Source organism: Elephas maximus, chromosome 1 (genome assembly GCF_024166365.1).
Source record: "Elephas maximus indicus isolate mEleMax1 chromosome 1, mEleMax1 primary haplotype, whole genome shotgun sequence".
Lineage (NCBI taxonomy): Eukaryota > Metazoa > Chordata > Mammalia > Proboscidea > Elephantidae > Elephas > Elephas maximus.
In genome coordinates this window covers 110,118,065-110,141,601 of record NC_064819.1, presented here as the reverse complement: position 1 = coordinate 110,141,601, position 23,537 = coordinate 110,118,065, and the positions used below count along the sequence as shown (strand labels likewise).

Genomic DNA, 23,537 nt, shown 5'->3' with positions numbered 1-23,537 from the left:
TTAGAGACCGAAGTCAACATATCAATACACTAAGAAATGTTTCAAGGGTCCAAATGTCATTAAATAATTATAAATATATCTTTAAAGTTATATGACCATTCACGTTAGCAAGTTACCTCAGATTTTACACATATTCATAATTTAAAAATAAAAAGAAAACAAATAACACACAGCCAAACGCAAACACTATCTATACCATTATGGCTATAATAAGGTATTGCCATTTTCAGTTTTGCATAAAAGGAGAAAGGGGGGCTGGGGGGGTGGGACTTCCTTTTGGTTAAATGGGAAAAGGGGGAGGAGAAGTACAAAATGTAAAATAAAATAATCTATCCTGATCAGTATTTTTGAAGTCACTTTTTCTTAGAGTAGAAAAAATACTGAACCAAACAGTTCAAATGAGTACCTGCAGCAAGTCTGAAAGCTAGTTGGGAACAGTTACTCTGAATGGATCGTACTGTAATGGAAGAGTCCGTTCTATTTCTTTTCCCTTTACGTGCACCTCGACTGGCTTTGTAAGCTGGTCTGCAGAGTGCACCGGTCCATACACAGCTGCAACCATGAGGGTGTGTGGTTTCAAAGCACAGGGAGGAAGCGGCTTTGCTCTCCTTCCTCCTGAGCCTGGGGTCCACCTCTCTGAATTGCCTGAATCAGCAGGTTATGTATGATAATCGACCAAACAACAACAGCAACAAAAATACCTTTTCCTTTGTTTGCTCCTTTGTAACAGTTCATTTTAAATAGAAAACTCAACCTGAAACCTGATTATGATTGTCTCTCTTGGGCCTTTGGCTTCTCAATATCTACCCTCTTATGGTTGCAAGATCGCAACTAACTGAATGAAAAATCTTCTAAAAAATAGGCACTTTGTAGATAGCTAATCGATATACATATATATGCACTCTATATATGTATATATTGATACATTTGGGGTGTGGCTCCCAGATACCGCTGGGCCACTGCTGAAGAATTTCAGTATGGTCGCCAAACAGATTCATCCATTCTGCCACTAGAATTCAAAACAGTTGGGGAACTGCTGTGGCTTCCATCAGCGTCAACACCATCATTCTGGTTAGGCAAATTTGGGTTTAATAGCGTGCTGCCATTCGAGGTGGTGGTGCATGGCGGAAGCATTCTGGAAGGAGAGCGGTCTCCCCCCGGCACCATGGGGAACTGATAGGATCCCGACGAAGTGCCATAGTAGAGATATGGAGTGCTGCTGGTCTGGAAGGGTCCACTCTGGCTTTGGGAAGAGCCGGGGTAGGGTGGTGGCAGGTAGGTGTGGTAGTGAGTGGTGGCGGACATACCGAGGGACATGCCTGAGGTGACTGGCGGGGTGTAAGTAAAGGTGGCTGGATAGTGCATTCGTGGGTTGGAGAAGCGGCTCTCAGTGAGGGATGAAATGCTTGGGAACTGCCTGGGGTCTGAAAAAGGGCCCAGTTCTGAAGCACCTAAAAATTACAACAGAAGATGGGGGAAAAATCTGTAAATATCAATTAAAATAATGATAGAATTTTTTTTTACAAGAAAAAAGAAAACTTAAGCTTTCCCAAAAAGGACCAGCAAGTCACAAACAGACCTTTAAATGCACCAGTCACTTTACAGTCTTTCAGTACTTATCCTTAAGTTCTTCACCCCCAGAGAATCCCAAAAGGGTTTAAAAACCCATACGTGTGCTAGGTCATATGTGTAAACCAACCCAACACTCACCAGGCTTTAAAAACTGAATCATCATTGAGTTTTTTTTCCCCTTTTTGTTTCTCATTGCACTTCAAATATTTGAAGTGACATTTTTACAAAGCAGACAAGTTTATTTTTCTCAATCCAATATAAAGAAACCCCCAAATGATCAGTTTTGTTATTGGTACTCTTGGCAGGGCCCCATCATCAATGAAGGAACATCAAAAGGAGACCTTAATGTGTGCCTGTCACCCCTCTCAACCGGTAAAATAATTTACAATCTTGTTGCAGTCTTCATTTTAGTAATATTGAAATCAAACCAGATTTCAATGTAATCTGGAACTATCTTACTTATCTGGGGTATGTAGGGAGAGTCTAGCCCCCAGAAATTCTGCCGAGGGTCATAAGCTAAATAAATAGGGTTTGAACGTGGGGAGAGGAGAAGGCCTTAATGCCTTTTAGGAATCATTCAATTTCAAGTCTTAACAAGAGACAACCTAATTTAGGCCAGGTGCAGAGAGTAGCTTTTGTGAAAGGCTAACTACCTGCAAAGGGGTATAAGCCAATGCACCTCATACCCATCCTATAGAATTAGCTTCAGGTGAATTTGAACCAGTAACTTAGAAGCAAAGATGGCTCTCCCTAAATGCGAAATCCTTTAACTCCTATAGTTAACAGTATGCCTCCTTAATAGATATCTTTGCTGTCTGACTTACAAAACCACAGTTATATAAACCATGTCACATAAAAATCTGTTTTCTGAAACGCCTGAAAAACTTAAAGTTGTGATCTTTAAAGATGGAGTGAACTATCATTTTCTAGAATTGACAGCATTGATATAAGCCCCTTTATATTACTGACACTGTTCCTGTTAAGATTTTAACTGTTTCTAAAATCTTCCAATTCTTCAGTTCTCATATATTTGCTTTTCCTATAGCTTTTGGCCAGAAGGGAAAGCACTTCGTAATTTTCAAAGGCCTGAGTGAATAGGTACTTCTTCAGCCCCATTTTTATTCAGCCCTTGTGTTTGGATGCTACAGTATTTCTTATTAAAGGGATAATCCTAATACTTTCCTTTAATGGTGCTGATTCAGGGTTGCTAACGTTTGTTAAAATGCAAACACTGCCTGTGATCTTCACAAAACGCTAGGGGTAAGTGCCATTATGTGCATTTGCAACAAAATGTGACTAAAAGCAATATGTAGTTAACAAAACCTTCTCTCAGACATGGAATAGTACCAATCAGGCAGCCCAGCCCAGCCCAGCCCTGCCCAGCCCAGCAATTGTTAAAAGTCTCACCTGCCTGGCTCTTCTTACTGAGAGTGGAAGGCCAGAGGCAGAAGTCAGAGGTGGCAGTGTCATCATCTGTAAAATGAGGGGGATGAGCTCTAAGTTCCCTTCCAGCTCTAGTGTTCTATGACCATGAATTCCAAGACAGAAGGAGAAGCAACAGCCTTGGGGAAGGGGTAGACAGAGACGTTCCCATCCCTCCTAAGAACTTTCCCAGAATCCACAGGCCCACAAGCAGAGGGTGAAAAGCTGGTGAGCAGCTTTTAATACCAGAAGCAAACACTCTGAAGATGACAAACCAAAACTAGCATAGCTCAGGCAGTAATTCTGCTTTTTATAAATTCTTCCATCCTCCACTTGCCTCTACAGCTCCTCCCAAATACAAAAACCCGAGAAGCTCAAGTTTAAAAATGTCGAAAGTATTTCTGGAGCCATGGAGGCTGGATGAACCCTCGAAAACCGCTGTCCTAAGACAACAGTCTTCTTAAAACCAAACAATAGTTTAGCTCTGCTAGTGAAGAATGTCTGCCTTGAACATTACACTCTTTTAAGACCTAACTATGTGGGACCAAGGGAAACCCTGGTGGCATAGTGGCTAAGAGCTACGGCTGCTAACCAAAAGGTCAGCAGTTCGAATCCACCAGGTGCTCTTTGGAAGCTCTGTGGGGCAGTTCTACCCTGTCCTATAGGGTCACTATGAGTCAAAATCAACTCAACAGCAACGGGATGTGGAATCAAATAGACAACGGCAACTGGAAAGATTAGATAGGCACCTTAGGGGACAGTGAGTTTATGTTAATGGGGAAGGAACAACTCAGAAAAGGATGAGAATGGTTGCACAACTTGAAGAATGTAATCAGCATTACTGAATTATACATGTAGAAACTATTGAACTGACGTACGTTTTGCTGTGTACGTTCTCAACAAGAATAAAAATAAATTATTTTAAAAAACAAAATAAAATAAATGTATAACCCTTTACCCCTCCCCCCTCAAAAAAAAAGGTAGGAAGTGATTAGGACTGAATAGAAAGGGGAGCCGATGAGATTTAACATCTTGCCCACGCCATGTTTGTGCATGGCCTTACACGATACTGGCACTAAACACAAGCCACAGATGTTCCTCAGCCAGCCTGTACATTGCAGAGTGTCTAGGTGAACTTGAGTTGGCAGAGCTAATAGTTATAGGCAGGCTACTTCTCTATGTATTAAGTTCAATGCTCAGATCATGTGAAAGAAACCAGACTAACATGAGCAATTTAGAACGGAAAGAAGTCACACTTAAAATGTCAACGTCTGCCCCCCACAGATGCAGAGTTCACACGGATAGGCATGCTAATGGAAAAAACCCCTCATGTGTATTTGTACTTAATATATACCCTAGTAATAATTAAAATTCCATCTGGTTTCACTTATTTTGATGCAGAAACCTCATTAAAACCCTTAATGTGGGGCCCTGCCAGTAAACTCTAATATGCTTTTGAATTTATTCCCCCAAACCTTCTTCCCTATTTTACCTGATATATTTTGCTGATGTTTTTATTACCCGTAACATGCCAGGATCGCTGTACCTTTTTGGTTTATAGGTGCTTGCTAATGCAAATTGACATTCACTTTTCAATTAATGAGCTCTGGTTGTGGTTTATAGAAAACAATGTAACAAATTTCTGCTAGGTTTACGGTATTTTGACCAATCACCCCTAGTCATTTGAGACTGTAATGTCTTGAGCAAAGAGCTAATGTAGAGTCTAAAGGGATTATGGAGTAAATTTTTATAACTTATAAACAATACAATTGTCTGGAATTTGCAGAGTCATTTTAAGTTACCAAGAAATGTTTCTGAAACATGCTGCAAAGTGTTCTGTGTGAAGAAATATTAAAGCTTACTATATGTAGTACAGAAACCCTGGTGACATAGTGGTTAAGGGCTAAAGCTGCTAACCAAAAGGTCAGCTGTTCGAATTCACCAGGTGCTCCTTGGAAACCGTATGGGGGCAGTTCTATTCTGTCCTATAGGGCCACTATGAGTTGGAATTGACTTGACGGCAATGGGTTATACGCAGTACCAGAGCCCTGGTAGCAAAGTGGTTAAGAGCTTGGCTGCTAAAGATTGGCAGTTGGAATCCACCAGCTGCTCCTTGGAAATCCTATGGGGCAGTTCTACTCTGCCCTATAGCATCACCATGAGTCGAAATCAACTTGATGGCAACGAGTTTTATATGTAGTACAACATGACATCCTGTATATAACTACCCACGATAGGGAGGTAGGAGAATAGTAAGCTTAAAAAGAAAGAGTATAAACCCCTTCCTTGTAGCCTTCAACGTATTTATGACTGTTTCAGAAAAAAATAACAGAATTAAATTTTCTTTCATCTCATAAGGTTGTGTTTATACTTCCAATAGCTGTTTCTTACATAAACTCAGGTTTCTTTTTAGACCCCCTTCTTGGGTTATTTTGGCATTGTGTCCTAAACTATTCATACCTTGTGTCAGTAACCACATTAAAGCCACAAACCTAAAAAAATGTATATATAACTGGGTATTACATAAACTGAACTAAAAAACAAAAGTAAAGAAAATGTAAATTCTACTTATTAAAAGAGTTCACAAGATGAAAGCCTATTGAGTTCTAAAAGTGCTATTACCCAGATCTAATTTTATAAACATTAAACCAAAGCTCAGCAACTGCCCCAGTCCCTTACAGCCTCAGAGCCCCCCAGAGTCCGTTTGAAATTCCTCACTTTGGCTTTATAGCCTACTGATTAATAAAACCATAGATGGCTAGGAGACCTTTCGAAAATAACAGGAAACAACCTTTACAAATCCATTCTTTTTGTTGTTATCCATGTATCCTTTTCATGTACAAAATATATTACTCTTTGCTAAGCAATGGAAGTTGGCTCAGAAGCTGAGGATGCTACAGTCAACACTAAATCATCTAGTTTCAAGAGTCTCAAAATGGTGTGTGCCTACATTCAGTGGTACCGGGAGGGACTGCCAGCAGTTACTTGATGCCCAAGATAAACATGTTGCATCTTCCTGGTGGAATGGCTTTACTCAATTTGAGGAAAAGAGTACACAGATGCTGGGAGTTGGAATGGACAAGACAGCAACTGTTATCTCTTTCTGGTACAGTAAACATGAATATCACATATGGAATGGAATATACCACTTAGGTTAATTTTTACAAGCAAAAAACAAAAAATTGCTTCAACAAAATTCTGCACTTGTGAAGCTTTAGGGTATACCTCTAGGTCCCCGAAGGTACCGTACCATTTATACTTCTCTGCTAGATGGGGTACTCTGATGGAAAACTCCAGCCCCTAATTTACTGCTCAGATAATTCTAATCTAACCCCCATTTCACAAACAGGGAAGCTGAAGTCCAGAGAAGGTAAGTCATTTACTTAAAATTACAAAATCACACAAGCAGAGCCATGACAAGACAGGCCTCTTTGACTTCTCACAAAAGATATGCAATTTTAGTTACCCTAAAAGAATTTGGTAGACATGGTCACTATATCGCCACCAGGGTTTCCATATACAACATATAGATATTAAATGACATATATAGATAGAGATATAGAATCTGTTATCGTAGAAGTCCAATTGCCTAAATAAAAAAATATTTAAGTTGGCTCTTCAGGTGCCTAAGTGTTGCCCCATGAGAGTTACTATCTTTGGGATACTATTTACAACTTTTTTCATCATCATTGCTGATCTAACTCTACTAAATAGTAGACAATTAGTTTAGTTGCTCAGGGCATAATGTGAATGAAACCAAGGTCAGAGGTTTGATTCCCTTAAGACCTGCTGGTTTCCTACAGATGTACTTTGGTCCAAAGCCGCTGTCTGCACCTCTAGCCACACAGCTTGCAAACAAACGAACGTAGCTGTCATAAAGAGAGCTGCAAAATCTTGCTCACTGAAATAGCAACAGTGGTGGTGGCAGGAGCATTGGCAGTAGCAGTTTTTCACAATCCAACATACATGGGGAAGAGTATATTACTAAAATGCTCATGAAGCTTAAAGAAAAATAAAATCAACATTAAAAGTAAAAAAAAAAAAAAAAAAACTTCTTGCCCTTGCCCACAAAGACTATGAGGAAAAATAAAATAGTCTCTTTACCCAACCAGGTGGAAAGGAGTGAAACCAAGATAAGGGAGAATAACAGAGAACCTCTGCTCTCCTTTACCACGGCCGGTAATCCCCTACTCAGCCTCTTTTCCACCTGTTTTCTAATGTTAGTTGTCTTGGGTCATGCTGGGCTCCAAACTAGGGAGTGAGCTCTTGAGGGCAGAGACGTAATACTTGTCTGTCTCCTCTCTGATGCTTAGTAACAATAATACTTGACACTTCTAGGAGTCTACCAAGAACTTGAAGATACATTTTCTCGTTCAGGTAGGTCCTTAATAAATCATGGCTGATTCAAAATGGGCAAGGAGATCTCTAGAATGAAAAGACACAGGAGTTTGGGACAAATGACAGACTGGGTTATTGGGGGCTGTCAGCTGGGAAACCCTACACCCATGCATCATCCCCACTAAGCAGCAGAATTTACACATCCCAGCTGAGGAGACAAGTAGGGGCAGAAGGAAGGAAAGGTGCCATTTACGCAGACCACACACATGCTGACATATTCAGAGGCCTCTGCCCTTCCTATGTGTTTCACGTATGAGCATAAATGTACAGAATGAAAAGCCGTCATACTTCCCAGCCATTGGGGTGGTAACTTCAAAGCTTCATTGGGGCTTTTTAAGTGGTAGGAGTTACTGCTTCTGCAAATCTAAATAAAGCCCAAGGACTCTTTAGTAACTCTCTCGCAGAATTCATTCTATTGGGACATATAATACCTAAGACCTATGCAGAGCTGCTCTCGTTAGGCATCTAAGAATCTTCTTCCCCTTCTATAACATTTTGGTGGCCCCCGCCCCAACTACTCTATTATATAACTTCCTATTTTCCTCCTGTTCCAATAGCGTTATTTTCCATATAGCTCTTTCACGCCCTTAGTCACTACTTGACTGAATTATTAGCTGTTTCTTAGTCTGTTCTCTCCAAATGTAGAGTAAGCTTTGGATGGTAAAAGTCATGATTTATTATCCTCTCATATCCCTCTCAGAATCTAGTAATAGTACCTCTCAGCTTAAAATGGAAAAAAAAAAAAAAAAAAAAGTCCTGTGGGTATATGGATGGCTAAAGGATGAATGAATTAATGAGTCTGAGGGGCAGGAAATCTATCTGCACAATAACTGGAACATTTTTGACACATTAAAAAAGAAACAGATACTAAAAAAGCATTAAGCAGTGCTGACATCAAACCTAATATGTAACTCAAATAACATTCCACACCTATAAAACCCTGTAAAGCTCTCTTTAAAGAGTAACATTTGAAGCTCCTCCCAGCATCATCGCATCACTTGACCTCACACTGTGGACAGTGGCCCACAGACAGCAGTTGCCACCAAAGCAGATGCCTCCGATTTGCCAGTGTGATAGTCCCCCTTCTTTCCTAGCAGCTATCCTGCCTCTGAGCCAATATCTGTGTGTGGGTCCACACCTGGGAGTCTTGGGGAGAAGAGCTGAAGAGGAAAGAGAGCCAGTCTGAGGGAAGGTTAGCACACTTGTGTTCCCTCATCATCCTGGTTAATCACTGTCACTGAGGTGACAACATTATTTGCGTTGAGTAGTAAAGGTAATGAAGGAGCCCTGGTGGCATAACAGTCTAATGTTCACTGCTCCCTGAAAGGTCGGTAATTTGGACCCATCTGGTGGCTCCACAAGAGACAGACCTGACAATCTGGTCCCATATAGATTATAGCTAAGAAAGCCCTATGGTGCAGTTATGCTCTGTCATGGGGTCGCTGGGAGTCAGAATAGACTCAACGGCACCTAACAACAACAGTAACGATAACAGAGGGTAAAACCCGCATCCTGTCTGAATTTCTAGATTAGTACATAGAGTTACTATGTCAGAGTCATCAAAGCTCATAGATGACCTTTATGGATAAAGAAATGGAGCCTGGAGACACAGTGTATCTGAGTGGCAACACAAGGTTACCATGTGGTTAGCAGGAGGCTGTTGGCACATTTTGGGTCCTCCGCCCTACTTTTCCAATGTCATTTCCCACAACTCCTCAGAATGAACCTTCTGCCTTGTGGTATGACATATACCCAGGCTCATCACTGGAGCTTTGCTACACTCTCCCCAGCGCTGGCAGCGAAAGTAAGCCCTGTCTTTAAAGCTCACCGCTACACAAGGACTTTACAGGTGTTCACATCCTTATCATAATCTTGTTACCATACAAGTCTTGGTCATTTATCTATATAAATTTCACTACCGCATGCATTTTAAAGTATAATTGGTTATCATAAATGGTCTTGGAAACCCTGGTGGTGTAGTGGTTAAGAGCTACGGCTACTAACCAAAAGATCAGCAGTCCAAATCCACCAGTGGGTTTTGGCTTTAGTTGGAAAATGAAAATATGTACCTAAAACCAATTATAAAAACCAAACACGTGGCCGTCGAGTCAACTGCGACTCATAGCGACCCTCAGCGACCCTCTAGGACAGAGTAGGACTGCCCCATAGGGTTTCCAAGGCTGTAAATCTTTACAGAAGCAGACTGCCACATCTTTCTCCCACTGAGCAGCTGGTGGGTTGGAACCGCAGACCTTTCAGTTAGCAGCCGAGCACTTTAACCACTGCACTACCAGGGCTTCTTCCAACTAAAGAGAAAGCAAATTAAGAATAAGAACCACATATCCTTCTTTTGGATCCTACCTAGTACACAGTACGGCGCTGAGAAAAGTTAGGCTGCTTAATGAAAATTTGTTAAGCAGATGAATTACTAGGATAATCTCAAGCAGGCAACATGACAGAAGCAAAAAGATTCTATAAACATTATCCAAAAATCAACTGTAGACTATATGTAGAATATTACCTTGCATTTTCCACACTGAGGTTTTAAGAGGTTTTATGTCAGTTTCCTTATTCGCCCCAAGTCTCTTTCCTCACATTAACACAGTCAATTTATCTATCGATAAATTAATTTTCCTTTAATTTCATGAAATAATAATCGGAAAAATATGCCATACATGGAGGAAATGTAACGGATCACACTGATAGGCAATGAAATGGAGAAGAAACCAGCAAAATGAGAACTTTTAATCAATTTTTTTTTTTAAGATAATGAAGGGTCAGACTAGCAAACTCCATTGCTTTGCAAACGAGAGGAAAAGTGCCTCAACTATCCAGTATAAATATTTGTTTTCCGTGTTGTAATGAATTGTACTTTTCCACTGCATGCTCACTAATTCTGAAAAACCAGCTGATCCTACAGCTAAGAAAGTATGCTATGCTGAAGGAACAAAAAGCGGGGGGAGGAACCTGGCAATTTTTAGAACTTCAGCCATTCCTTAAACCCACCCTATTTTTGAGGATACTGTTGGAATAACAGAGTTCCTTTTTGTGAAGGGGAAGGGAATAGGAGGTAGAAGTGTGAGTGTGTGCACATGTGTGTGCACACAGGGAGGGAGAGTAAGAGAGGAAGGAGCCAAGGGGGGCGGGAGTTAAAAAAAGAGAGATCTTCTTGCTAGGCCTTGATGAAGAACTTTTTAAAAGCTAGGAAGGGTGGATAGTCTTTGAAACCAGATCTGCCGCAGGAAGGAGGCCAGCACCCAGGACACCGTGTCTTACAGAAGGGGCCACCCACGGTGCCGGTGCCGTAGCAGTCATATGACTGCTCTGTCACATCCTGAAGCCATTTCCAGCCCATGCACACATCTTTGCTCCCATTTAGAGAGGATGGGATATATTGGGAACACACATATGGAAACACTTTCTGAGAATCAGTTTCCATGAAATTCATAATGAGCCAAGTGGCTTCAGATGTGGTTGCGTTCCTCCGATTAGCCAGAGGGGGGAAAAAAAAGGAAAAAAGGAGGGAAAAAAAGGGGGGGACAAATTCACCCTTTCAGACCTTATTTCAGTTTCAGAAAAATTAAAAACCACTAATAACTTATGGCTACCAAAACATGGAGGCACAATTAAGAGAGGAGGAACTAGGAAAAAGAGGGAGAGGAGTTTAAAGGCGATATGGTCTTTCCCTCCTAAAAATAACAGTTTTAACATCAGTAATCTTGCCATAAATCAGGAGGAGGCTTTCCTGTGATGGCATCTGCCTAGAGTGGCATAATTAATTTTCTGACATCCCGGCAGAATGCAGTGCGCAGGCGTGTGGGGGAGGGAGGAGGAGGAAGCAGAGGCTAGAAGACCAGCTCTTATTTGATAACATATGTGGTCAATTAAGATTATTTTAAAAATTGCAACTAAATGATAAATTGTTCCTAAGTAAATCTTTCAAAAAAAGCCTGAATTCAGAGGAGACAGCCTGGTATTTTCCTGTGACCTGTGCAAGTGGTAACTTGTACTATATTAAAAGCAGAAATTTATGAACTGGTTGAGATGTTATGTATTAGACACCAAAGCCTAGCTGATAGGAAGGCATGAAATACAAGAGGGGGACAAATGTGGGACGGCGGGGGAGGGGGGGAGTTTAAAGAGGGAAATTTAACTGAACTAGTTACTTAAAATATTTTTATATTAAAACAAAGAGGCATATTAGTTACTTAAAATATTTTTATATTAAAACAAAGAGGCATATTACGGAATAAGATGGAGGATTCATATGACTTTTAACATAAAACAAGTGACTTGAAAATATTCTCCTTGGTGGGGCAGGGCAAAGGAGGGGATTGGGGTTGTTTGGATTTATACCAAAAGATTGGGGAAAGCGGGGGTAGTGAAGAAACCCTTGAGTTTCCTCTGCTCTTTGGGGTGCTCCAGTGGAAAAATCTGAGTAGCATTTCTCTCAAGCTTGGTAGCAAGCCTAAACCCATTGTGTGGAATGCTCCGACTTCAAGTTGCCTGATGATGGGCTAGGAACCAGAATTGGCTATTGCTTCACGGAACAGTCTTTGCTTTTCCCCAGCCCTAAGAATCCTGTATGTGTTTTAATGTTCACAGTATCCTGTGGTGTTAGCAAAGATTTGCCGAAAGACCGGCTAATCAAACAACTGAGATGAGTTGGCTCAGATCTACATAGCTCTGTGATGACAATGCCACTGACCCCACTTTATGGATAAGGCACTTCAGCTCAAAAAAGTTATGTGATTTCTTTGTGGTTATAGACCAGTAACCGGTGGCTGGGACCTGGCCCCAGAACTGTGGGCTCTGCTGCCATAGTCTCCTCTAAGGTACAGGGACTCTGTGTCATTTTGATGGGAATTCTAACAGACTGGTCATGGCTACCTGAAGGGCAATGATGAGAAGAGGCTCTGATCAATTGTCAAAGACAGACCTGGGACTGGATATGGGGATGGGATGTGAAATGTGTGCCACTTATCTGTCAGCTCGAACTAGGCCCAGAGTTCTGATATTGTCTTTATCATTGACGTACTCAGAGTGATCTCAAGCAAATCACATTTTATATTTCTCAGGTTATCTCAGTGGACAAGATTCGTGTAAGTGGGAACTGGCAAAAGTACACAGTGAATGGAAAACTGTCTCAATCCCAAAAGGGCTTTCATTCTTATTGGAACCATTTGAACTAGTAGGGCCAGAGAAGAAGAAAACTGAGAAGACTGGTCCCAGCTAGAAAGTAACTGAGTTGAGAATCAGAATTCTGGAACTCCTGATTAGCCCCACATACTCAGCTCCCGGCCCAACCAAACTCTTCTGTAGAAAGCCACGTCTAAGAAGACAGATATCTACTCCAGTAGGAAGAAGAGGTCTGTAAAAGTGAATGATCACCACAGAGACCACAGTCCGCCACCCTTGAATGCACCGCTGTGTTTTCAGATAAAGCTTGAATTCTCTGCTTCGTAAAGGAGGAATAGATCTGTTCCTCTAAATCTTAAACCAATCCAGTTGCAAATAACCTCATAACCTAGTCTAGCGCTGATTCAGAAGAGAGGCCCAGGGAAAGCAAGGGTCGGCTCCAGGCAGCAGCTGCCCCTGAGGCAGTATCACTCAAAATCAGACAAGCCTGGGTCACAGTTTTTTTCCCAAATACAATTCCCTTGAGATAGTCCTAAAAGACCTAGAGTCCTGGTATGGTCCAGGAGTCCTGGGGCCATCCTGGGCCTTAAACCGTGTGACTTAAACTGCCCAGTGCCCCCAGACCCAGAACTGGAACCAAACTACCAAAGTGCCATTTAGTCTCTGTAAGTCGACTCTAAGAGGTACAGCTACCCAGGCCAAAGAGAATCCATATTAATCTAGGATCAAAGCTGCAGGCTTTAGCCTCAAGCTGTACCCTGTCAGGACCTGTCCTCATCTTTGCCCTCTCTCCCTCTACAGTCAGATGCATCCACTTACCTGCTCCCCAGTGTAAGCCTAGATTGATCACGCCCTGGGATTGGTTCCTGCCCCAGAAAGAAATATGCAAGAGGCTTCCTGGTTGTGACAGAAGGTTGCCTTAGACTCAAGGTCTACTTTTGTTTGTGGCTTGTATCTTCTGACCAGATGGCTTATCTGGGTTCTTAATCAGGGGATTGAGATAGGGTAGGGGTGAGGCTACTACTGGCTGAGAGAATAATATAAACCAAAGCACCAAGGTGGGAAAATATAGAATTGTACAAAAAAGGGTCCAGTTAGATCAGAATGTAGAGTCTGATTTTCTGGTTCCTCATGATGCCTACCTGTTGTGTGACTTCATGTCATGCTCTTTACTCAGGTGTGTATACATTTCTATATTAGGCATACAAAAAATGTACTGGAGCAGCAATGTTGTCACAACTTACTTTTCCAGTCTTGTTTCTCATTTTACTTTTTTGTGAACTCTACATTCTGGTCCAATTGGACCCTTTTTGTACTATTCTACATTTTCTCACCTTCGTGCTCTAGTTTACATTATTCTCTCCGCCAGTAGTGTCCTTGCCCCTACCCTATCTCAGTCCCTTGAAATTCTGAGCAGCCTTCAAAATCTGCCTAACAATCCCCCCTCTGCTTCAAAGCTTTCTTCACATTTTCTTGCTTTTCCCTATAGTAACCTCTCCTTCCTCTGCACTTACTTCTTCATTCGTATCTCTGTATAGGTGTACAGAGGGAGCACCTTATCATCTCTACCAGCTTATAAATTCCTTGAGAACAGGAACTCTTTAAATGCACTGAAGCTCCTCTCAGGGTGACATACAAGAAGTATTTAAATATGTCTGCGTGACTATTATAAGAACTCAAGAAAAGGCTGAAACACAGAAGAAAACATTCTTTAATGGTTACGAGGATAGGGAGGTAGGGAGAGGGGAATTCACTAACTAGATAGTAGACAAGAATCATCTTAGGTGAAGGAAGGACAACACACAATACAGCAGAAGTCAGCACAACTGGACTAAACCAAAAGCTAAGAAGTTTCCTGAACACAACCAAACATTTTGAGCAACAAAGTAGCTGGGGTCCGGGGACAATGGTTTCACAGGACATCTAGGTCAATTGGCATAAGAAAGTTTATCAAGAAAATGTTCTGCATCCCACTTTGATGAGTGATGTCTCGGGTCTTTAAAAGCTTGCGAGCGGCCATCTAAGATACATCAATTGGTCCCAACCCACTTGGAGCAAGGGAGAATGAAGAACACCAAAGACACAAGGAAAATATTCGCCCAAGAGACAAAAGGGCCACATAAACCAGAGACTCCATCAGCCTGATACCAGAAGAACTAGATGGTGCCCAGCTACCATCCATGACTGCCCTGACAGGGAGCATAACAGAAAGTCCCTGACAGAGCAGGAGAAAAGTGTGAAGCAGAACTCAGATTGATGTAAAAAGACCAGACCTAACGGTCTGACTGAGACTGGAGGAACCCTTGAAGCCATGGCCCCTGGGCGCTCTGTTAACCCAGAACTAAAACCATTCCCAAAGCCTACTCTTCAGACAGAGATTAGACTGGACTATAAAACATAAATAATACTCATGAAGAATATGCTTCTTAGTACAGTCAGATATATAAGACCAAATGGGAAGCTCCTGTCCAGAGACAGGATGAGAAGGCCGGAAGGGACAGGAGCTGATTGAACGGATACAAGAAACGCAGGGTGGAAAGGGGGAGTGTGCTGTCACGTTATAGGGATTGCAACTAATGTCACATAACAATATGTGTATAAATTTTTATATGAGAAATTAACTTGAGCTATAAACTTTCACCTAAAGCACAATTTAAAAAAAAGGAAAAAAAATACATGTGTTAGAAGAAAATTATGGCAATAGCAGGTTTGACCTAAATCCTTGTCTCTAACTGCAATTGTGTATGCTTTCTGCTTCTACCTATCTATCTTCCACCGACTACCTTGCCTGATCTGCTATCCCTGTGTTTATCTGGACCCAAAGGGTTCAGGTTAGTTCCAGGTCCACAGCTCTGCTCTGACCACCAGTTTTGGGTACATATTTTGTTCTGTCTCCTGGCTTGCCCCCTTACCTTATGAACAAAAGCTGTTTCTAGTTTCTTCGGTCTCAGCAAAGTGTCCTGTCCCACATCGACACTGACTCTCAAAAATAATAATTAAATAAAAAGATAATAATGTTTCAAATACATATATTGCTTTTTAAGTTTTCAGAATCTGGACATGTATATTCTGACTTTATCCTCACAAAAAGCCTGTGAGGAAGGCATGACAGGTACCAACTGATCAATGAAGCTTTGTCAAAGTCAAAGAAAGAGGGCACCATCTGCCCAAGGATGCAACAAATTAGTGGCCAAGCCAAAATAAAATTGTTGGGTCTCCTAATTTGTGTACCTTTTTCTCCCACTAGACTTGCCTCATAAGCATCTACTACCTTTTATCCTAATAGAAATCCTGAAAGAGGAAAGGACAGTATTCTTTAAAAATCAAGGATATTTCAATTGCTTTTTTTGAATTGATCACTGGCTGCCTTTTTACATACTGTGTTTAATTCCAATAACATCAGAAACCAACTGCCTTTTATTTAACTGAAAAACTGGCTTACTCTTCTAAAAGAACTTAGCTTGCTAGTTACACACTAGAAATAAAATCTACATTCATTTACAAAAACCTTGCTCTTCTTTATTGCTATGAGTTAGCCTAAAATCATGTACAAGAGTCTGCAAACTATCCTGAGAAATGCTCCTTATGTAACTTGGGAATCCAAATGTAGTGTTAGTAACTCGTTTTTCTGACAGTCTCAGAGTTTTTCCACTCAAGCCCTGCACACGGAATTAACTCAAAACTTCTGCAAAGAAAAGCGTCCCGTTTAGAGTTTGATTTGGCATCAGTTTCAAAGAGCTGTTTGTATATTTTAGAATATGTAGAATTTTCCTTTGATTGAAACCTCTCTTTTAACAATGGACAAGAGATGATTTCTCTTCTGAGTGATTTAAACAAAAACAAACACATCTTAGTTACACGGAGACTTGTTCTCAAAGTGGTATTTTTTTTTTTTTTGAGAGAAATCAAACCCTACAGATTGTTGCGCATTTGGCAAAAACCTTCAAACAGCCACAGCCAAATAGTGAAATTTTCCTTGTTGCAGGAGATAAACAAATACTAGAGCAAATGGGGGGGGGGGGGGGTGCGGGGCAGGGGGACAGGAGGTCCTTTCACTTTCTACTCTGCTCGATAACATTCCCCTCTCCATACGCGCACCCAGCCCTTCAGAGGGGTTTCATGTTCAATGTTTATTTCTGGTGCTATAGTAATAAACTTGCCACCAATGGACATTTTCCACATCTGTTTGTGGCTGCTCCCAGGCTTCTTGTATTTCTTTGGGACATGAAGCTCTCTGTCTACCAAGTGTAAACAGACACACCTAATTATGTATTAAGGTGACTGAGAAGAGCTACTTGTTTTGCAGACCAAAAAAAAAAAAAAAGGGAGGGCCTGGTCTGCTCAGTCCGCTGGGGTACAAACATGCACTGATGCAATAGCAGCTCCTCAAACAATGGAAGTTCTCTGACTGCTAAGAAGACAAAACCCACGTCCTAGGTTTCCCAGTCTGAGAATAACGTCCACTGAGTCTACTCCAGATGTGGACCACAACAGGAGGTAACTGTGCGCTGTCCTGAAGGATGGTGCCACTGCCGAGCCAGGGCAAAACCTATTCAGTCTCTTTGTATAAAGACTTAATGTTAGGATGAAAAGAGAAAAGGAACAAGGAAGGAGGGGATAAGCTCTTCTCTTCTTCAGATCACACTGACCAAGTACAGCAACTAAAAAAATGTCAGTAGACTACAAAAATGTAGCAGGAGAAAACGATTCTGAAACATTGGGCCTTGGACTAACAGTTGGAGACATGGGCTGTGGCCCCAGCACTGGTTCCTAACTAGCAGAATGAACCTGGTAGAGCCTTTTCCCCTTCTTTAGCCATGCACTCCTTGGCAAAATCAGGGAATCTGACTAACTCAGCTCCATGGATTTTCCAGTCTAATATTCTAATTCTAAGGCATGCTAGACAACCCCGAGAAGGCCAAAAATAAAAAATTCTAGAAATGCTGTTCCTATAAAGGTCCCCACTCATTAAAACACAGAATTAGAGTTTTTAAAAAGAAGTAGTAGATTTATATACTCAGGGTGCAAAAACAAACAAACATATACCCAGGTTCTGTCCCTAAATACATATGCCAATTAGAAAATTTAGAATCCTTTTCCACAAAATTAAAAAAATACAATCGTTAACAACAGCTTGCAACAGAGGCTAAAGGAAACAGGAAACACAATTAGCTTTTTAAGAAAGTTTCCTGTCATTGCATTTAGCAGTCAACAGATAAAATTAACTTTAGGCTCACACATTCCATGGGACATCTGATGTGAGCTATTTCTCTTTTTCGTTCTAGATACCTCATGCAAGTAGTCTGGATTTTGAACTATCTGAAGTTAAATACTATTTTATATTAATCTTTCCAAATCTTGCAAGGCAGAATATATAGTCCTGGGCCGAATAACATCTGTTCTGGCTATGTTGGACAGTATATACATCCATGGTCCCATAAGGTTTTAACAGAGCTGTAACCTGACATAAGGAAAGCCAACAGCTTCCCACAGGCAACACGTATACCTCATGTCTTTTGTATACAAAGTGACTGTGCTGCCAGGCGTATAATGGTACAGTACACTACAGTATCCCATATAGCTTTGCTAAATACACCCACTCCTCACTTATTGACCTAGTTTGGTTCCAAAGACCAGGCCATCAAGCAAAAATCCGCATTACGTGAGAGTCGGGGCTATGCCTTAGGCACCTGTGTCCCCCACCCCCACCCGTTCACCACCCGCTGGGTGCCCCCCCTCACCCCCGTGCATCTCAGGATGCACATGGTGTAGCAGGTTCCCCCTTCCCCCCACGCCTTCCCCACCACCATAGAGCCCGTGGGGGTTGGGAGTGGTGGTGGTCAGGGGCCGGTCGCCACCTCAGGAGCATCAGAGGCCCACCACCATCAACTGTGCTTCAGGCCTTTGCAGACTTGTGCCTCGCCTCTTCACCTTCCTGCTCTGCTGGTCCCAGAGACAGGACTCAGTGGCAGGCAGCTCCTGGGCTTGCCGGCAGGTGAGGCCCGGTCACTTGGGCCCAGTGAAGGCTGTGGACATGGCAAAGAGGCAACTTTGGCAGAAGAGACTTCTGAGCCCCTGCCTGACTCCTGCAGCCATGGTTCCTGCCACCTCCTCATGGCCCGCCCTCCCCCCCCCCCCGCCTCTCTTGCGCACTACCCACCAGCCCCCCTACTCACCCAGGCCAGCCTGGCTCCTCTGCCCAATACAAACTGCCTGCGTCCCCCGGGGATCGCACTCCCCCTCACAAACCTTGCCCTCCTCCTCCTCCCCATCACCTCCACTCCCCGTTGACGCACAAAATACCCCAATGATAGTTTTTGTCTATTGTCATAAATGCAAAATGTCAGATAACGAGATAGTTGATAAGTGAGAAGTAGGTGTATATAATCGGTGTTCACACTACATCCAAAACACATAACCTGCTATTTCACGTAACATTTCGTGGATGTTAAGCGACGCATGACTGTATGGTTATGCATAATTTAGGTACTGTCTTTAAGGTTTTTGGCCCTCATATAACAACATAGACTTTAGAGTGCTAACATTTTGTTATTATGCATATATTTAACTTCTAGAAAAAAATTAAAGTCTACAAAATCGAGAGGTAGATTATTTTCACTGTTATTTCTGGCTGGGAATTTGGTGAATTATACTTTATTTGGGGTCCTTTGACCTGCATCAAGCATAAACTTTGGCTACTTCGTAAGGATTATTGGTGGTGTTCCCAGGTATAGCCTGGAAAGACCAGTGTGATAAAAATCCCTCTTAAGGTGATACCCAGCAGGCTTTTGTAGCGATATCTTGTTCTGATATGAAGGCTCCTGTTACAAAGCACAGTGGGAAAAGCACATTATTTGGAACCCAAAGTTGTTTCTATGGAAAATTAGCTTACTCCTTTATAAACCCATTGCCATTGAGTCGATTCCAACCCATAGCAACCCTTTAGGACAGGGTAGCACAGCCCTATAGGGTTTCCAAGGCTGTAAATCTTCAGGGAAGCAAACTGCCATTATTCTTCTCCTGCAGAGCGGCTGGTGGGTTTAAACCGCCAACCTTTAGGTTAGCAGCCAAGTGCCACCAGGATTCCTGTTATTCCTGTATAAATAGGGCAAATTTTATTTTATTTTGGGTTCTCTGACCAGCATCAAGCATAAACATAGGCTACTCAGTAAGTACTAAGTATAAATAGGGCAAATACTAAATAGAGCAAATGCTAAGTCCTGCTATGCCCTTATTTTACTATTTCCTTTGGACATAGTTGGAGCCCTGGTAGCACAGTGGTTAACCATTTGGCTGCTAACCAAAAGATCAGCAGCTGGAATCCAGCAGCTGCTCCTTGGAAACCCTATGGAGCAGTTCTACTCTGTCCTGTAGGGTCACCATGAGTTGGAATCCGCTCCATAGCGATGGGTTCGAGTTTTTTTATTTTGTTTTGTTTTGGACATAATTCCTTGTTCTCCCATTTCCTTCTGTTCCTGATCTGACTTAGGTTCTGAGATAGAGTTCTTTATCTGTAAGTTTTAAGTAATACCTATCATCAGAAAGCTCTGTTACATATAGCCCTAGTGTCCTAGCTCTTTTTAATGTCCCTAGTTTCTGAAGCAGAGAAACTAAAGAGTTAAGCTTCCCCTAGGTGGCTCCTTCCTGGTGGTATCTTCAGTTTTCCTCTCCATGTTCTGTTGCATCTGCCTGGTCTCTACCTCTCTGGCTGACCCAGCCGTTAGGCCAGCATTTTCTGGAGACAGCAGCTAGACCTATCGCAAGAGTCCACTTGTCATCTAACTGCACAGGGCCACGGGCCTCTTTATATCAATGTTATTTGTAAGGTGCTGAACAGCCCTAACTCACAGATTTTAGTTGTACAAGTCTCTATTCTTTCTGTATTTCCAGCATGCTAACCTGCTTATTTGTTATATTTGTTGAAGTATACTTGCTTGCCACATTTTTAGGTAACTGAAGAGTTCTACCTCAATGTAAATGGCTTCAGTTTGCCTTTAAAAAAAAAAATAACCTAAAATGGTATTGCTTATTTGATTTTTGCAAATTTTTAGGGGGATTTTTTTTTTCCCCAAAGTTCTATATTTTGTGGTTTGAAACTTTACCTTCTTATTGATAAGTGGGCAGAGAAAGCCTTTGGTGAGGTTCACTTTGGTGAAATAGTTTTGAGGTTTTTCCTTTAGATATCAAGAAGCATGGCAAAGAAGAGCAGGGTGACGTGACTCAGCCATTTGCAGGGAGCCACTTGCAAGCCCAACACTGACACTTCCAACACTAGCTTAGAAAGTCTGCAAATGGGCTGAAACACAACCACATCTCCAGTTTTCTAGTTTTAAGGTCCTTAAATATATACCTAGTTATCTATCTCCTTACCCACTTTTGCCATAATTTTTTACTATTACACTGCAGTGTTAAAATGAAAAGGAAGAGTACCAAAGCCTTAAGACTGGAGGGGACCAAGAGTATGGTCAAGTCCAGCCTCTCATCTGACAGAGGAGGGGAATTAATTATATACATCTATACCACCAGGACTCAGATCTCTTAGCTCATGAGCTGCCTCTTTCCAATAAAATACACTGTCTTTAAAGTTCATTCCTTTAAATAATGGCTCTCTTTTTTTCCAGTGGCGTACTAACTGTCATTTGCTCACTCTACTTTTGCATTTTCTTCCTATTAAATCTTCTGACTTCTATTCTCTCTTGCTGTACCCTTCTGAATGAAAAGGCCGGAGAGAAAGGTTAAAAATGGGTCTGACAGCCAGAGGAAGAGCCAACCTGTCATCCAGAGCTCCAATCTACAGAGTTTTCAGAGCCTTTGGGATTATTCCGGATTTTCCATCTAAGAGATGCTGATGTCCTTTGAAATGTATCTTCTTTTTAGTCCTTAGGACTCAAAACTCAAAATAAACCCCTCAGATAAATTTTAAGTAGATTAGATCACTAGGGGAATGTGTTCCCCCAACTAGATTTTACTGCTCTCCTTTCCTTTAAAACAAACTAACAAACCAAATGGTTCTAATGGTTTTCAGGACACACACCTCTACACTTTGGGATTCCAAGAAAAAGAGGAAGCTCATGTCCCAGGAGAACAAGACTCTTGTTATTTTTCAAACAAGAAATGTAAGAAAAACCATTATCTTCATAAGACCTTGAAAACTAATTTCTTGAGCCCCAAGCTGAAGCTTTTGGGGGGAATAATCTCTCCTTAGGACACTGTTAAAGGGTCTGAGGAGGGAGTGATACTATTTAAAGATTTTTCCTTTAACCTTAGCTTGTGGTTATGAGATTCTGCTTAGAACAAGTTCCTCATCCCTTATCAAACCAAATTCATTCCAGTGTAAGATATATCCCAATTACTTATCTGCTGTGAAGAAGTTATCCTGGGTTAGCTACATTCACAGGGCTGACAAGTGATGGTGTCGACCCTGGCTTCACTTTACACACTACCTGGAATTTAAGAGGATGAGTAGAAAATATAATGCCAGCTGAGTTGTTAAAATTAATCTCATCATTGAACTTCACGGCACTGAAATCTGGTTTTGCACTATGCCAGGGAAGGGGAGCTACTGGAAATATTCAGATTAATGTGTCAACAAAAACAACCAAATCAAACATTTTGACTCCCAAACTGGGTTTCTGGTCTGAATTTTAGAAAATTCACCTAATTAATTAATTCCTGAATTGCCACTTCACTTTGGGGTATATGAACAGTGTCTAGATACTAACTAAAATTTTATAAGATGCAGCATTATCCATTTTAAAGTAAAGTAACATGTAGGGGAAATGTTACTAATATTATTTCGATGATATAAGCAAAATATTCTAGCTTTCTCTCCAATTCAGAGTGTCATCATCCCCCCACATCCTCTTACCAAGTGATTGCCACCGCTTCCCAACACACTCCTTGTTTGCTCTCTTTTCCTCTTAGAATTTTCTATCAATACCCAGAGTGACTTTTTGAAAATAGAAATCTGGTTATATCATGACCCTGCTTACAGTCGCCAGTGGCTCACTGTGTCACATAATGGCAAGTCCAAACTTCTGACCCTGACCAGCAGAGACCCTGCATGACCCAGACCCAACCCATCTCTCTGACTTGATCTCATCTTCTATACATTCCAGTCACGGGGCGTCTTTCTTTACACATTCCAATTTCTTCCCATTCAAGGGCCCTTGCAGGTGGTGCAAACAGTCAATGTACTTGGCTGTTAACTGAAAGGTTGGAAGTTTGAGTTCACCCAGAGGTGCCTTTGAAAAAAAGGTTTTGTAATCTACTTCTGAAAAATCAGCCATTGAAAGCCCTGTGGAACATAGTTCTACTCTGATCACCCATGAGGTCACCATGAGTTGGAATTAATTCAATGGCAACTAGTTTACTGGTTGACAGGCTCTTGTACTACTTTCTCCCATTGCCTGGAATGCCCTCTGTCTTCCTCCTTGCCTAACTCCTTGTTACAGAGATCTCAGCTCAAATGTTTTCCCCTCATTGTAGCCCCCTATTTTACTTCTTCAGAGTACACTCCCTAAATAATATTTTCTTATTTTTAATTGCCCACTCTTTCCCAGAAATAGCTAGCATTTATTGAGTGCCAGACAGTATTCTAAGAGCTTTACACATATTAACTATCCTTAGTCCTTATAACAACCTTTTTAGATTAGTATTATTATATGCCCATTTTACAGATAAAGAAACTAAGCTAAAGATAAGCTAAGTAATCTTTAATTTCTCCAAGATCACATAGGTAGTGAGTGAAGAAACATGGATTTAAACCAAGGAGCCTGGTTCCAGAGATTGAGCGTTTAATCACCATGCCACAGGTCAGGAGAAAAAGCTCCACGAGCTTTGCTGTCTTGTTCATCACTGTATCCCTGGTGGCTGTAACAGTGCTTAGAGAACAAGTGAATTAAAGTTGGTAATTATTTGTATTAATAAAGCTTTTTAATCTTATGATCATAAAACACGATGATAGCAATGTTTCACCAAAAGGAACGTTTTTATGATTCAATATT

General features: G+C 41.4%; 1 protein-coding gene across 3 annotated transcripts in view; it reads right to left on the bottom strand.

Moving 5' to 3' along the window:
* Positions 1-243: 243 nt before the first annotated feature.
* RUNX2 (RUNX family transcription factor 2) overlaps positions 244-23,537 on the bottom strand; it is a 232,520-nt gene continuing 209,226 nt past the window's right edge. The window contains exons 5-6 of one of the 3 annotated variants that reach the window (XM_049893425.1): positions 2,980-3,045; positions 244-1,451 (exon numbers count right to left, since the gene is read on the bottom strand). In XM_049893425.1, the coding sequence (XP_049749382.1) occupies positions 973-1,451; positions 2,980-3,045 (545 nt within the window). In that variant the 3' untranslated portion in view covers positions 244-972. The remainder of the gene's footprint in view (positions 1,452-2,979; positions 3,046-23,537) is intronic. The other 2 variants (XM_049893435.1, XM_049893415.1) reach the window with 2 other exon arrangements.